This window comes from Battus philenor, unplaced genomic scaffold (assembly GCF_028537555.1).
Source record: "Battus philenor isolate CCGP_79_NKW_IND1 unplaced genomic scaffold, ilBatPhil1.0.hap1 SCAF_23, whole genome shotgun sequence".
NCBI classification, from domain to species: domain Eukaryota; kingdom Metazoa; phylum Arthropoda; class Insecta; order Lepidoptera; family Papilionidae; genus Battus; species Battus philenor.
This window is the reverse complement of record NW_027181686.1, coordinates 11,501,111-11,517,513: the sequence shown is the minus strand read 5'-3', so window position 1 is coordinate 11,517,513 and position 16,403 is coordinate 11,501,111. Positions and strand designations below refer to the sequence as shown.

General features: G+C 39.6%; 1 protein-coding gene across 7 annotated transcripts in view; it reads right to left on the bottom strand.

The window, feature by feature from the left end:
- The window catches only part of Smr (Smrter), a 208,524-nt gene that overhangs the window by 22,439 nt on the left and 169,682 nt on the right, over positions 1–16,403 (bottom strand). For all 7 annotated transcript variants that reach the window (XM_068767609.1, XM_068767611.1, XM_068767610.1 and 4 more), the window contains 5 exons: positions 15,619–15,781; positions 14,978–15,123; positions 13,884–14,316; positions 3,435–3,900; positions 2,824–3,025 (listed from right to left, as the gene is read on the bottom strand). In XM_068767609.1, coding sequence (XP_068623710.1) covers positions 2,824–3,025; positions 3,435–3,900; positions 13,884–14,316; positions 14,978–15,123; positions 15,619–15,781 — 1,410 coding nt within the window. The remainder of the gene's footprint in view (positions 1–2,823; positions 3,026–3,434; positions 3,901–13,883; positions 14,317–14,977; positions 15,124–15,618; positions 15,782–16,403) is intronic.

Below are 16,403 nucleotides of genomic sequence, written 5' to 3'. Positions count from 1 at the left end.
GCGCGCTCGTTCGGTGATGTAAAGCTCCCGAGGTATTCCCGCGTGTTCGCGACCAATTATAACAAAATAAACACGCAAATAAAGCGAAGCCGCGTCTCGGCGGCGGGCCCGTATATAAGCGAGCGGCGAGCGGGCGGCGCCCAGTCGCCGAGCGGCGGCCGCGAGAGCATGTTGTCCCTGTACCGCGCGTGGCTGGGCCCGAGCCCGTGCGTGGCGCGGCCCGCGCCGCCGCCCGGCGCGCACCGTCCTGTACCGCGGCGAGCGCGCGCGCCGTCGCCGCCCGCCAGCCCGCCGCCGCGCTCGCCCGGCTCCAGCACCTCCAGCGAGCTGGACGTGGAGCATGTGGAGGCGCCCGAGCCAACCGGCAGCGGGCGCCGCGCGGGCCCCGGCGGCGCCGTGCTGGATGTGGCTTCCTGCGACGGCCCGGTGCGCTTCAGCCGCGTGCCCAACGCCGCGTGGCGCGCGGGCAGCGGCGAGCGCGAGTGGGCATGCCGCCACCGCAAGCCGCGGCCCGCGCTCCACTACTACCCGTGCAAGACCTGCGGCTCCAAGTTCCCCTCCTACTACTTCGTGCACAAGCACCGCAAGCGCTGCCACGCCGGCGAGGACGACAAGGAGGACCCCGAGCCCTCCACCTCCACCGCCTGAGCGCTCGCCCGTAGGTTAATTTAATTATATCATTGCAATTGTTAAATAAAACTTTAAATATTACGACGTGTTATTTGATTCACGGTGAAGATTATTCATAAACATATTTTCTTTTGTTTGACCAGAAGTAAACAACGTTTGAAAGTGAATTCAACATTTAGTTATTATTCGTACAACCTCTATCCCCGCATACACGTCTTAAACACCGCGTAACACTGCATTTATACCTTATCAACGCAAGATAACCGACGGTGAACGGTTAACATTTATTAAGAAGTTCTGCATAAAAAATTTAGACGTGATAAGGATTTTAATACGACAATAGTCCAATAAACAATCTATAGTGAATAGCCAACAGTGGGAGAAATATTAAATTTACCATCGCCTATACTCTGTGAATCTAATCTTTGTTAGAGATTTTGCTCGTTCTATCAAATAACTCGAGAAACGTTATAAAAATCAAAGGAAATTGCAGCGGCTGCAGACGTCAAGTGTCGACGGAGCGCGCGGCATTTTGCGATTAACACATCAGTTAAATTAGCTTCACGTGCTGTCACTGATATGCGATACTTCTCAGAGGGTTTGGGACTGCAAGCCCCGATTGAACAAAACCAACAATGAACATATACATAGTTTTACAAAGAGTGCTTCACAATAATTAGCTTCTCCAGTAAGTATCGACAACCTTTAATTCCTCAAGTGTTTTAAATGCTTTTTGCGGCTAAAAGATCAAGAGAGGGCCATTACAAAATCGTCCAGTGAGGAGGGACTACCACATCGACCTTTATAAACCCCGATTGCTTAGACCACGATCAAGAATATGTTTTTACTACATAGACTATTATAAAACTAACTACAATCATGATTGCATATGTATGAAGATAATAGGAATCAATTATAATTATTTACCTAAAAATATTAATGGCTGTCTAGTAAATAGTGACATTGAGTTTTAGAAAATTATAACTAATTTTTAAACATCATTTAATGGCGAACTTGATACCTTATAAGAGTTCTCTTAGTTAAGCCATACCAGTATTTCGCAATCTTTTTTAGGTCATATCCCATCTAAGCCTTATGTAATATATTTTATGTTAAAGCGAAAGGGGTAAATTGACCTCTAAATTTACCGCCTTCAAAATCAAATTGCCCCTGTGTGGGACGTGAGCCTCACATTGGGAAACACTAAGCCAGACGTTTGTAAAAATAACCTGTAGGCAGGTGTGTAAATGTTGGGATAAAAAAAAGTGATAATAAACTTATTATATAAATATATACACATACATACATATTTCGTTACATAGTAGATATATTTAATACATAATCTTGTAGCGAAGTACTTTCCTATACAATATCGATCGTTTTTATTAAGTTTGAAATAATCTTGTCGAACCGTACGGCTTCAATCCTTACAACTAAAACACTTAAAATTTTTGAAAAACAAACTAGTTTTTTCTGGTTGTTGTGAATTTAAATGATAACCCTGCTAAATAAAAGTTACGTTGACAAAAGTACATAAGGTTCTCGAGAAGCTTGTATCGATGAAACCTTTGTTAAGTATGTATACGTATAGAAATAGAAAACAAAACATTGAAAATATTGCAAAAAATTTGAGAAACCGTACTTTGCCTCAAGGACAATACCCGAGTGTTAACATATTTTATCGCAGCAACTGTATGAATAATCTCATTTAAAACATTGCAGTATTTAGCTGTAGAAGATTAAAATGCCTTAAAAGAGAAAAAAGATCAACCTACTTTAAGGTCTTTCAAGCTGCTTGAATAAATGCTACGACGTTATTAATGTCCTATGATACGACCATTGAACGCTGACGTGTTGGTGGTGTTTGTACCAAAACTATAGCATTCTTAAGTTCTCTGCAAAAGACCATCGAACTAGCTTAAAAACATTTCAGCTTGCGAGCGCGGCAGCGGTGTTTTTCGGACGCAGACTTTGATTTATGAAAATGAGTAGTTAAAAAAGTTCACGCCTCCTTTCAGACGTGCAAGATTCATCTTATAAAACAAAACAATTGTGATTATGTTGCGGTTTCTTCACTCGCCATTTAGAGTCTCCTAGCTCCAAGCTGTTGAAATCGTAAAGGCTAACAACTACGGTTGACAGAATGACAGAATAAGCTAATGAAATATGTAAGTGTCTAAATAAATGACTGACCGGGCTCGGGAGTGGGCGGCGGCTGCGTGGGCGTGGGCGGCTGCGCGGGTTGCGGCGTGGGCGGCGCGCTGCCGGAGCTCGCGGGCGCTGTGGTAGGTGCCGACGCCGGTACCGGTGTAGGTGCTGGAGCAGCCGGTGCGGTTTCCGCGCACGTGACCGCCACCACCACTGGCGCCAGCGACAAGCTCGCTGACGTTGACGTCTGCGCAACCAACATCAAAGCATTAGCCATCACACTCACTGACAATTATTTATATTCCAACTACAACTTCAAACACGAGCTTATAACAAGCAAGTTAAATACTTTGATATGTATACAATTCATAAATATTTATTTATACGTATCACAACACTTTATTAATCACTCCCGTACATCATGAGAAAAGTGATGAACTCCTCACTTTGATATAAACTAGAATCAAGTTAAACTATTTTAAAATTCTCTACATTTAATCTGGTTTCTTGTTATCATTCAGTATATGGCATGGACGCCGGTTTGATAAAGAAGCTGACATGGACACGAAGGTTTTCATTAAATTTGCTGACAAATTACAATCACGACTTTAAAACCTTTTACTGTCTCGTTTCAATCATAATTTTCGCATACGTACGGTAATGACGCTGGTGGGCGCGACGCTGTACGTGGAGCTGGAGGGCGTGGTGGCCGGTGGGGGCGCGGATGCTGCGGTGGACGCTGGGGTTGAAGTCGGAGGCGCATCTGCCGCCGGTTGCGCCTCTGGCGTCGGGCTGCTTACGCCCGTGCCGCTTGTAGTCGTACCGCTTGTGGTGGTGCCGCTCGGGCCCGTGCTGCTCGTACATATCGCACTCGTGCCTGTGCCAAGGCTCGTCGCTCCACTAGCCGGTGGCGCAGGGCTGCCAACAGGCGCACTGGCAGGTGTAACGGTGATGGTGACGGTGCTGAGCGCCGCGCTAGTGTTGCTGGAGCACACGATGGCCCCCGTGGCTGTGCACGTGATGGTGCTGACCGCTGTGCTGGTGGCAGCGAGAGGCGCGGGAGGTGCTGACGAAGCCGGCGGTGGTGACGGCGGTAACGGTGGCGTTCTGTTCCCTTCCGGCCTTTGTAACAATAAACCAAACTAGAAGAATGTTCTTTTAATTATTTAATATTATAAAAAACAGTTCGATAATAAATAGCACAAAAAAACTACCGAGGGTTTATACTTGTTATATCAAAGTACTCTTTGAAAAAAAACGCTTTAAAATGGAAGGTAAAAATCAAGAACGAAGGATGATCCTGGTCTGGAACGGTATAAAAATAATGAGTATTAACATCAAAGTAGATAATTCGTTACAAAATTTAGGAAATAAAACTATACTTAGTATTTAAGGTAAAAAACCAACACGGTGTAGTCTGGGGTGTTTCTCGGAACACGTGAGATGCTGTACCTCCTTTTAAATATTTTTTACGGACTCCTTTTCAAACATTAGGTTATCGTCTTGGTGTTTTACCCACTTTAACCGTTTATAGCACCTGAATACGTAACGATGAAAATACCACATAGAGAGAATATAATAGAAAATGCAATTAAAATTGACCTACTTCAACTTAAAAGTACGAAAGTTGCCTTTCTGACTTAAGAGGCTAGAAATTCAGTTTTCAAGCGATTCCTTTCACAAATGTATTATCATTCTAATATTAAACCTTCACAATGCAGTACATTGCGATACTTATAACGAACCCGATGTGTGTCGAGTCGACTGCTACGCGGTCGCGTGAGAAAAGTACATGCGTTGAAATCTTTTATGGGGAGGATTGAAATCCCATATTCGGTAAACTAATGAAAAAGGATCTACTATAATTTATATGATGAAAGATTTGGAGCTGTGGGTAATTTAACAATATATATTTAAGCAATTCATTTTAGCCGCAGACTGCAACAATGATCTGTCTTGCACAGCTCGCGTCCAGTGATTTTTCGCGACCTTGGTGTTATTGTAAAGATAACGATAAAATTCATTTATTTAACATTAATGGTTTTAACAAGATTCTAGTTTATCTGCTACTTTTTTAATCCATTTTATTTTGGATTCTGCTCCGCTTCGTAAGGTGATAGAGTCGTGAAGAAGAAGCAGAAGAATCTCCACAACAACACGTTTTAATAATGTTTAAAAATACAGATTTATACATACTATATTTGTCTTAATTTTTCTCAAAACAAGCGATATCATTGTCAAGGATTCTTGTCAATTACATTTTATTGAATAATCGTAGTTTAATAAATAATAATTATAATAATAAGCCTTTTTCGCAAATTTACTTTTCAAATTCGTTTTGAATTTTGTAATATTTGTATATTTAGTTGATGTATTGATTATACAGAAAGTACTTTTAATTTTAAACAGGGGTACCGTAAACTGTTAGGGCGTATACGTAAGTATAAAATACAGTAAAGTAAATCTTCGTAGTTTAACGTTGAGTGAAATCTGAGGGATGTTGAATAATTAAACTTTTTAGTGCGGCATAAGGAGCGCTATAATATTTGCAAAGTTATTTAACGTGACCGCAGGTGGCGGGGCGGCGCGGGGCGGAGCGGGGCGGTGCGCCCGCCCCTGGCGCTCGCGGGATGAGCCGCGGGGTGAATGGATAATTAAAAGAGTGGTGAATTGAGCTAATTATGTTTACAGTGCCCCCCGCCCCCGCGCCCCGCGACGCGGCCCTGTTTGCGATCTAACCACCGTATCCTGATTAACCAGCCCGCCTCCGCTGAATTACAACTCTGTTTATTGTTTATTATTGAAACGTTTTCGTAAAGGCCTTGCTAATTATTAAAAAAGCACGACTCATCGAATAGGTGACAGTAGAACATTACTTATTTGTAAATCGATAACATAATAAACCTAAACGCTAATTTGAGAACAGGTCAACAAATGAGCGATACATTTAGCTTTTATGCCTAAAAACGATCATCCTTTATAATGTTATATTTGTTCCTTAAACCTAAATGTGAATTATTGGTACGTCAAGAGAAGTATGTAGGTATATGTGTATATTTATATTTATTTATTTGTGTGTGTGTGTATGTATATATAAAGTACATGTTCCAGTTACACGTGTGTGCGAAGAAAATAAGCTTGTTTACACTCTCTGCCGACCCGTTATCGAGAGGCGAGCTTAACCGGCTCCGTGGCGGGTCCCGTATTTGTTCGTCATTAAAATTCGGCCAATGAATGCGGGGGGGAGGGGTAAATCAGGGTCGGGTGGCGTGGGGGATTGCACACAGCTCGGCCGGTGTGCACCTCCTGACCTTATGACTTCGACATTCTTGCTATTCCGCAAGAATATCGACACACGTGTCTTTTTTTTAATTCTTTGCCTTAGAAGCACTTACAGTGTCCGTATTTTGATTATGGCAGAACCCTAACAGCACCTAGTTTTTAGTTAATAAGCTCGAGAAGGTCAGAAAGTCACCAAGATCGTGAGTCACTCGGACTCCTGAAAGGAAAACTCTAACTGGTTGTCTATAGTTAGGCATTTAGCGCTCCAATTTAAAGATGTCTGTGGGGTCTGAACCACTTGATCAGTTGATATATCCTGGCAAACATAACTATCTCTTCAAAAAGCATTGGCGGAGAGAAAAGTAAAGGAAGACACTCGAGCATCGCTTTTTCTAGAGACGAAATTAAACTAGCGAGGATAGCGTGGTATTGTCTGACTGTATTTTGTTTCTGTTTATGTGACATCTATAACACGAGAAAACAAGTAAATATTGACCAAAAAAAAGTCCAAAATGTAGTATAGATGTGACCAGTGCAATTTAGAGAAGTAAGAGTCACAACTACGAATGAAAGAAAAAAAAACAATCATCGATGATGTCAAGCAAATATCTCGGATTGCTTCAATGCCAGAAAATTAAAAAAAAAATAAAACCTATTACCTACTTAATTATTAAAAGTGAAATTATGATGTTTTGCAACCAATAAAATCAATCTTAAACAACTGTGCTATCCAGGGGTCAAATTAAAAATATCACAACACGGGGTGGACCACGTAACCACAGTACCGTGTGCGACAACTGTTGATCTTCAATGAGGATTTTGATTTGATTTTATACGTGTTCGCGCATTAATCAAGCAAATATTATATTATTTTTTGTACAAGATAGATCTTAAAACAACAATTAAATAATACAAGAGCGCCATAACAGAATTGGCCAGAGACAGTATTGGCTTCCCAAAAAAAAAAACTTTTTTTTGTACCCCCTCGGGCTCAGGCAGCGGCAGCGTGTGCCTCTCGATCGTTGCTTTTAATTAAGGCAATTAGAAAGATGGGCCGGCCCGGTGTTTGCGTAAAAATCTAAACAAGCCGCGCCGGGAGGAGGCGCTAGTGGCGTACTAGTGATGCGCCGGGAGGATCTCGATATCTATATCAATCATTAATTCTACCCTCAATAATTCACATAATAGATATTAATTGATTTTACTCTTTAGATAAGATCTTGTTATTGGGGACTTGACTCTTTGCGGTCGATGACATTTCTGGCCAAGTGGAAAATAGACGCGATTTTCTCGAATGCATTGGGCGCGTTATAGGTACAATAAAATAACGAAAGAACATCAACAGCTTTAGAACCTTCTCATGTATAAGTAACGCATTCCTGTCACACCGCTGTCGACGTAGACGACCTTTTTTAAAATCCTAAATATAGCGACGATGTATGAAATAGATTTATTCTAGGCTTTCAAGGAATCACTTGAATAACAATTCTATCGTTAATATGCGATGATACCTTAATATGTTGACCTGACACTTTAAGGCTTTGAAATGAAATAAGTAAAAGAAGACATCTGTCTGGTTACGAGCAGACAAAAAAATCTACCTTGACCAATAAACCAACTCAAATGAAATAGCAAAATGCCTTCATATATCTCTTTTGAGGTATGAAACAGGAGGGAGAGGGGGAATAGAAACTATATTAAGATGAAATATATGACGGTGAATGTAACTATGTTTAGTGGCTCTACAAATGACATATAATATGCAGATGCCAGTGTTTATTATTCATTAAAATTTGTTTACAATGCAGTAATGAACGTACATTTTGAACCTATCCACGTTTTAATGTACATAGATAAATATTTGATTTAAATTAAATTGTAATAGAAAACATGTACTCCACGCAACTAAACCGTTAATGTATTATGTGCACATAGCGACGATACGGTTTTGTACACGTTGCATATAAATTTATATTGAATTAGATTTTACCAAAATTAATATACACGTCGTACGTTGTAGTGTTCTTTTTTTTTTTAAATGGTCCCCGCTGTTGGGGACCTCTCGTTCCCCTATCTCGTGTGGGACAGGGACTTTTTAATTCTAGTAATTTATTTTATTTTGCAACATTATTTATTGTTCAAAGTGTTCGTTTTATTTTTACTTATTGCATTTATTACCACCTTCCTGCAGTAGCTGAGGAAGCATTCTCTCTCCCCTTCGTCTTGCATCATGGCCGAGACATTCCTTTCCTCTATCTTTTTGCCCATCCGGCATTCGGAATCTGTACGTTGTAGTGTTCGTAGCTGATATCCGCGAAACAGGAGGCCGCCTTGCAGTACATTAGCGTTCACTATGTTGCAAATATAGCTTCAAGCGAAGGCAACCAAGTTACAAATATGGCTTGAAACGAAGGCAATAAATTGAGAGATAGTTTTTTATTAATAGATGTCAATTTAAATGAAAAATTAAAAACGTTCAGTTCTAATTTAAAGAGTCGTAGGATAAGCGCCATACATCGCAGAAGGCTGGCGCAGATAGCGTAACACATACGAGGCAAGAAGTATCCACAGCGATCAGTCGTCTAGAACTAGATACAATAATAAATGCTGACCTTTAATTCAAATATTAACTATTCAGTTACTATTTTGGAATTTATGTACAAAAATAAATAAAAATGTTCATCGACAAGCGCGCGGCCGGGCCTGGCGCGGCGGCTCCCGCGGGATTCGCGCGCAAATAATCACGGGAGTGATTGTCAACACACGCACGAATATCGCGCCATTATTATTCCATATTTTCTTTATACCCTCCTCCCCCTACCCCCTCCCGCTTGTCCCCTGCGCCCGCACCGCCCCGCGAGACGTCTTGCGGTATTCTATTGGCAAATTGTTCGATCTTTTGCTATTAAGGAACATACTGGAAGGACGAATGACGTATCAATGGAAAAATAACATTCAAAATTATGGAAAGATTACAAATCTAGTTAATATATTAATTACAAATATAAATTGATGTTGATGGAATCTTATCTCTATTCACAAAGCGACACATGCTTGCGACGTCTAACTATGGGTCCTCACGTTCTTTCATGGCTTAGCTGAGAAGAAGTATCACAGTATTTTAAGGCGACGTTTATTCTCAGCTTATTAGCCGATTAGGATTAGTACGACTACTTTTAAGCGACAGGGACGAAATATCCTGTATTCATTGGACAGCGATAATAAGGTAATAATGCGTTTACATGCAACTAACGACAGTACAGCGCAAACATCCTGTGCTTAACCTATGCCATCTGAGTAGTCAATGACAATAAAATAGGTATATAAATAAATAGTTACATGTACACCTTTACAAAAAGTACCCGTGTAAACAAATCACAACATTTCCATATGTCGACCTTTTCTATAATCTATTATTAACAAACTCCGTTTAATATCAATTCAACTATATGACATTAGGCACTCGTGGATATAGCACACCACCAATTTCCAATAAGACCGGTCGGAAGCGGTCTGCGTTCAGGGTTTTCCGAAGACCTTAAAAAGAGCATGTCTCCAGAATGTCTTGACCGTATATCCTTCAAAGCCTGAAGGTTTATAAGAAACGTCGTCTTCCACTTAAAGACTCAAGGCAACTGAATTATCTAAGAGATTTCTCTAAAATATCGAAAAAAGAATAAGGACATCCGTCGACGAAAGCAACCGACATGGCCTAAAGGATTGACAAGTTAAGGTGACAGTGTAGCAGGTAACATTTCAATCGCAAGAAATTAATTGAAATCTTTTATAGTCTTTTCTTTTTTAGACCTCTCTTTTTAAGGGCCTGACGTACACCCTTAGCCTATTGTGGGGAAAGGGACTTTTAGATTTTTAATTACTTTTTCACGTTTTTCGTGTATATTTATCATAGTTTATAGTTCTTTGGGTTTGATAACTTCAATATTCTTATCTTATTATCTTATATTGCTCTTCTATGTTTTAGAGAGAGGTCGAGAGAGAAAAATGGTGAATTATAAAAGTTTAATCTGCAGATGAAAAGCGGAGCCCGTGATCCCGCGGGCGAGTGCGCGGCGGGCCTTTTGGACCTTTTACTTAGATGGGATTTGAAACGTTCTGAAGTATTAGACGTCGAGCGCCGGGACTAAACGCTACGCTCACCACGCTAGCTTAAGTCTTATCAAACAAGAACTAGTAACATTCAAAATTTTAAATTTTAAATGCTATTACAGCATAAAATATTATATTTTAAAAAACGTGAAAGTAAAAATAATCAGAGTTTGATACGTACGCTTCTCAGAGCGTGAATACAAAATCAGTACGCTTTACAAAATTATTCCTAAAGACATTACTGTGATTTATATTGTGCTAACGAATGTTTTTACAATAACCTCACGTCTATATCTCTGAACATACAATAAATTAAAAAATACAATTAATAAAAACTCGTTACAACAATAGTACAATGTAAAGGATTTCTTAGTTGAATTGCACAACCACTGTGTTTAACATACTGGTAAAAGTGATCACGACCCAAAAAATTCAAATGACTTTGGTTTAATCTCACAAGTAAAGACACGAATAGAATACTCGTTTTTTTATTTTAAGTTGATGAACTCAATGTTATTCTGACCATTCTTCTCATGGCTTACATAAGTGATAACTAAGTTGCGATGTAAAGTGAGGTATAGGCCTCCCCCTAAGATATCTATGTGGAAGATATACCATAATCACAAGGTTGCGATCGCAGTGTGGTATTATGGTACGCAGAGGATGTTACCGCTCATTCTTTGGTGAATTGCTTTGTTAGAAGTGGCAATCCTATAAACTTAATACACAAAGTGTGAATTTATAAAACCTGCGATCGCAATCTCATTCCTCTACCTCTGGTAACGAATCGACTATCTAATCTCAAATATATGTCATAAAAACAAATACTTTGTATATATTATTACGAGTATTATCCACAAATAAGAGATGTTACAATCGATTTTAAAAACCACATCTGTGCTCGACACCTTGAAATAGTACATCTCAATTAGACAATAATTAAAACAGCTTCGGCTGCATACACTCATAGACATGCTACAGGTACTTTATTATAAAGATGTTAAGTGCAAAACGTATCGGCGAGCCGGTTTCCTTCAATTCTCTTAGTTGAGCAAACGACAAGTTGAAAAAAATCTAGACTCCGTGAATAAAGAGCATAACGCGATTCCTTATCCATTCGAAGACACACAGCGTCCGCGAACTACAAACAAGATAAAAACTCCGCGGGAACCGCGGCGAGCGCGGTGAAATCTAAACCGCTGATACCGTGGGTTCCGTACTATTTAAAAGACATTACTTTTACCGGTTACATCAAATTTCAATATGATTTAGACAGGAACTCATGAAAAGTGAAATCAGTTAATTATTTTGGCAATAATGAAGTTATTTAGAGTACGTAAATTAACAAATAATTCCTGAAAATTAAACAATAATTAACTACTCGAAAAATGCGATTAATGTGCCTTAAAATAATTTTGTGTGAAATTAAGGAATCGGCTGAGCAAAATAAATCAAAAACATAAGAAATTATTTGCAAGTTGAGAAAATTTTATTAAAATTTTTGATAAAGAATCCTGGGTGGCGTTTCATAATAATCTCATCTCCTTATAACATGGTAGATTAGTTTCGCGTTATAAGCGAACACGTTGTACGCATATTTTCATAATATGTAAAAATAATGCATTTTAAACTTGTATCGTATAAAAGGATTAAAATATAATATTGAAAAAAAAATGTGCATACAAATCTAAATTACAAATTTCGCAGTATAAAAATTTAAACGTGGTAAATCCCCGCATCACATCGTAATATAAAACGCGTTATTAATGTACCGTGTTATAAGGTAATTATTGTAAAGAATTCCTCAAAGTCCTAAAAAATTTGCAATGGGTTTTTGTATCAGGCTCGCGGAACCCTAACCATTCCTTTCGTCTCGGGGCAATCGGTGAATAATTCATAGAGCGGGGGCAGCGCGGGGTGACGTGGGGGGTGGTGGCGGTGATGTACGGGAGGATGCGCGGGGGCGCGGGGGGGGATCGCTGTTGACACGGCGTAATTAAAAAGCCCGACCGCGAGACGCCGACCGCCTCCGCCAATCGCACGCACCGATACCGATACATCCGGACGCTATCATTATATTGACATACCCGCACGTGAATCCCGATCGTATTTACATCGCCGCTGTTTACTCTCTCATACAGAGTGTTATTTTTTTTTTCAGTTTTTTAAAACATTGTTTGCTTACACGATTTCATATACACCGAAATAATTCAGCATGATTGGTTGTAGGTGTAAAAGCATTAAAAGAATGAATGTATACTGTTGTATGCTCATTCAATAGAGTTTCAGAGTTATCACAATAGCACTGAATGATTGGAAAAAAGTATAAAACCTTTTTGCTGACAAATCAGCTATACATTCACCCATTTATTGCTTTTATACCTGTAATCGTCACCCTGTACAGAAAAGCTACTTAATAATATACAAACATTATAAGTAATCTAGTAACATTAGACGTATGTTAAGGTATTTCATTCTTTTATCATATATCCTATACTTCACTCTTTTGATTTAATTATTATTATAAAATAAGCAACTAATTCTTTAGTTGGTCATAATAAGGTAAGGATTTGTTTACACGGTCGCAAAATATCGGTATCCAACTGTAAAAGCATGTGGAACCAAAAATTAATGCCAAGTACAACATGTACCGAAACCAAATAATCCCAGATACCAGAATAAAACACAATCCTGAAAAAATAATGGATAACTGGTGCAGCTTTTGAAAAATAGTCACATGTAAACAATATTCGGATTGCTTTAAAATTCTTAACGCGTTCGAAAGAGCGCTATGTTACTTGTATCCGACAAAGTATACACGAGATTTACACAACCTTATTCATTTTTCTGCCTTATAACAGCTAAAATATTATTTATAACAAAATATATTTATGTTAAATTAGTTAAAATTACGACTGCTTACTATAATAGTACTTGATTGATTGTCAAAAAAGTTTGTACACGTCGCTAATACTTATTGCAATAATACAAGTAGTTGTTACAACACTACTAAACCAAATGAGATTGCAAAAACATGGTAGAATTATCTGTGATACATGTAGGTAGCAATAAATATTAGTAATATATAATTTCAGGTAGCAATTAACGGAAAACTCGAAGCTGGACACAAACTGGGTATGTGGACACTTTTCAGGTGATGGACGCTCCCTGGAAGGCACAGGCCTCTCTCAAAGGTTGAGATGATGACTGCTCCTGCGCTGCTTGCATCCAGCGACTTCACGCGATCTAACCTATGTCGTGGGCCCACTAAGTGGGCGGCCTATTCAAGCTGCTACTACAGGCTCATGTTCGCCACTCAAGCTTCTGCCAATTCAGACGAGCAATTCTTCGAGCTACATCGGTGATGTTAATTCTCTAGCGGATCTCATTTCTGTTTCGATCTCACAGCGAAACTACTAGTATCGCCCTCTCCATTACTCACCGGGTGACCTCATCGCTTCTGATGTGGACTCTTAGAAGGTGCATAAACATTAAGATCGTACGAAAACGCTGTATGAAAGCCGCTTTCGACTGGTCCTATTGAAAATCTGGCTCGGTACATGATAATCATTGACCAGCACACAATCCCGAATATAAGTATCATAGTTAATTGGACCCTGTGTGAATTTCAATAGTAACCTTATGTGAAGATTCATAAAACGTCCAACATTTGCAGCATATAAACTATTATTATGTATAAAATCACAACAACTGACCTGGCCGGCTGGGTGGGCTGAATCAGTTGCACAGGCTGCGGGGAATGCGGGGACTGGATGGACTGGATATTCTGCATGCTCTGCATGTTCTGCATATTCTGCATATTTTGCATGTTCTGCATGTTTTGCATATTCTGTAAGCTCTGCATGCCTTGCGACATCATCTGCTCGCTCATCATGCCTTGTTCCTGCGGCCCAACGCCCTGCATTTCCTGGTACTGCATCCCCTGTAGGCCTTGCATAGCCTGTAATGAGGTTCCTTGCATCGTCTGCATGTCCTGCATCCCCTGCATGACCTGCATCTGCGCGCCCTGCTCCATCTGGTCCATCTGCATGGGCTGCGGCTGCGGTGGGACGGGGATCATGTTGAGCTGTTCCGCCGTCATCTCCTCCACGCATGTCTCCTTCGAGTCCGCTGCTCGCGCCGACGATCCTATTGACATTACATCACATTTATCTTTCTGAAACGACGACTTTTTAATTGCCATGGCGAAGATTTATAGTTAAAAGTAATTTATTAGGTTTATTTGTCCATAAAATTATTCTCGTTTATCCTAATATGTGAAACTAAACTTATCTCAATTCAAAAACTATATTAAAGCTTTCAAATTCTACGGGCAGCCTCGACAAATATACAAGCTATACAGAAATTTATAAACATCAAATTCTCAAAAAATATCATTGATTATGGTTATCAGATACCACGCCTCAGACTCGGAACAGTCCTTTCTGATTAAGCTAATACAAAGCATAAAGTACAGAAGGTAACAAAAATAAATTCCAATTCCGACAACCAAGTAGATATTTAATGGAATCAGACGTTACCTCGCGGAAGTCAATACTAAGTAAGAAAAGGACCAATATTTAGCCACCTCCGCACATGCAGTGGTAGTCGTGCAACAAAGTGCACCGCCCGCCAGCCCGCTGATAAATGCGTATGCGGCAAACAACAGACCAAGTAGATATTAAATCGTAAAATACTTGTGCAGGCCTCAAATTTGACGTAGGTTTCTTTTTTTATTATCTCGAAAGTTCTGGAAGGCTAACAATCAGAAAGGCAGTAACCGTACCTAACACGAGACGGAATATTTTACCTTGCGAGCGCTGCAGGCGCGTGAGCACGCCGGACGGCATCTCGGGCTCGGGCGCGGGCCGCGGCGGGTTGCGCGTGGAGCGCCGCTGCCGAGGCTTCCGCAGCAGCTGCTTGTAGTTCTCCGCCTTCTTCGACAGGTAGTAGAACCTGTGGCGATAGCGCGCCCGTTCATAACGACTCAACCGCATTCAATAGTAACGACATAAAAATATCTTCATTTACATTTACATATTGCAATTTACTTATAACAGAAAAAAATAAAAAAAACTGTCTATCTAATATATAAAATTCTCGTGTCACGGTGTTCGAACTTGAACTCCTCTGAAACGGCTTGACCGATTTTTACCAAATTTTATATGCGTATTTAGTAGGTCTGAGAATCGGCTACTATCTATTTTTCATACCCCTAAGTGATAAGGGTTGTTCACCCTTAAAATTTTTTTTTTATTTGACGAAATTTTTTGTTTTTATTTTTTTATGATACAACATACAAAAACACACACAATCCTAAATTTTCACCCCTCTACGATCAACCCTTATTTTTAAATTGAAAATTAAAAATATTTTTTTGCAATAAACGTTTGCGGGATCATCTAGTTATCAATATTAAGCCAGCACCAATTAAGATGTTCGTATATTCACCGGACACAATCCTTGACGCTCTTCCTGGGCAGGAAGGACGCTATCTGGCCGAAGTTCTTGGGGTGCTGGAGATACTTCTCCCTGAACAGTTCACGCTCTGCCTGTGACCACACGTTTCGCGTCTGTAGCTCCTTGTGTTCCGTCTCCATGTCCATACACCGCACTGTGAACATAACGCACCTGCTTATAAACGATCCTTTAACTTACAAGTATCTTAGTCTTAAACACTTACACTGATATTTAGAATATGTGTGATTGTCTCAGTATCTTTTAACGTTTTTTGTGCCATGCCCCTCCTTAGCTTTTCTAAAATACTTATGCCCCCCGATGTAACTTATATAATTTGTAAATTAAAACGATAGGGTTAATCTCGTGTTTTTGCCCCCCTGTGGGGCGTGGCCCACGCGTTTCGATACACTGGTCTAATCCATATTATACTACAGTAGATTCATTATTTCACGGAACAGTCATTCATACATATACTTATATATTCAGCTATGATGAACACAGTTACGAAACTTGTTGAACTTTGCTATAGGTACACTATAGGTTTTAAAACTTAAGTTTAAAATTACAAACTTAATCTTCCTCTTCCACAAAACAATCTACAAAAATATTTAAACATTAATAATGCAAAAGTTACAGACCCTTTCTGAACATAATAAACCAGCTTATTGCAGAAGAGATAATGTTTTCAAGACGTTTTGCAATACAAGACAATTACTATGCATGGATATACTTCAATGTTATGATGGTATTTTGAGTAAATAATAAAGTGAATTAAA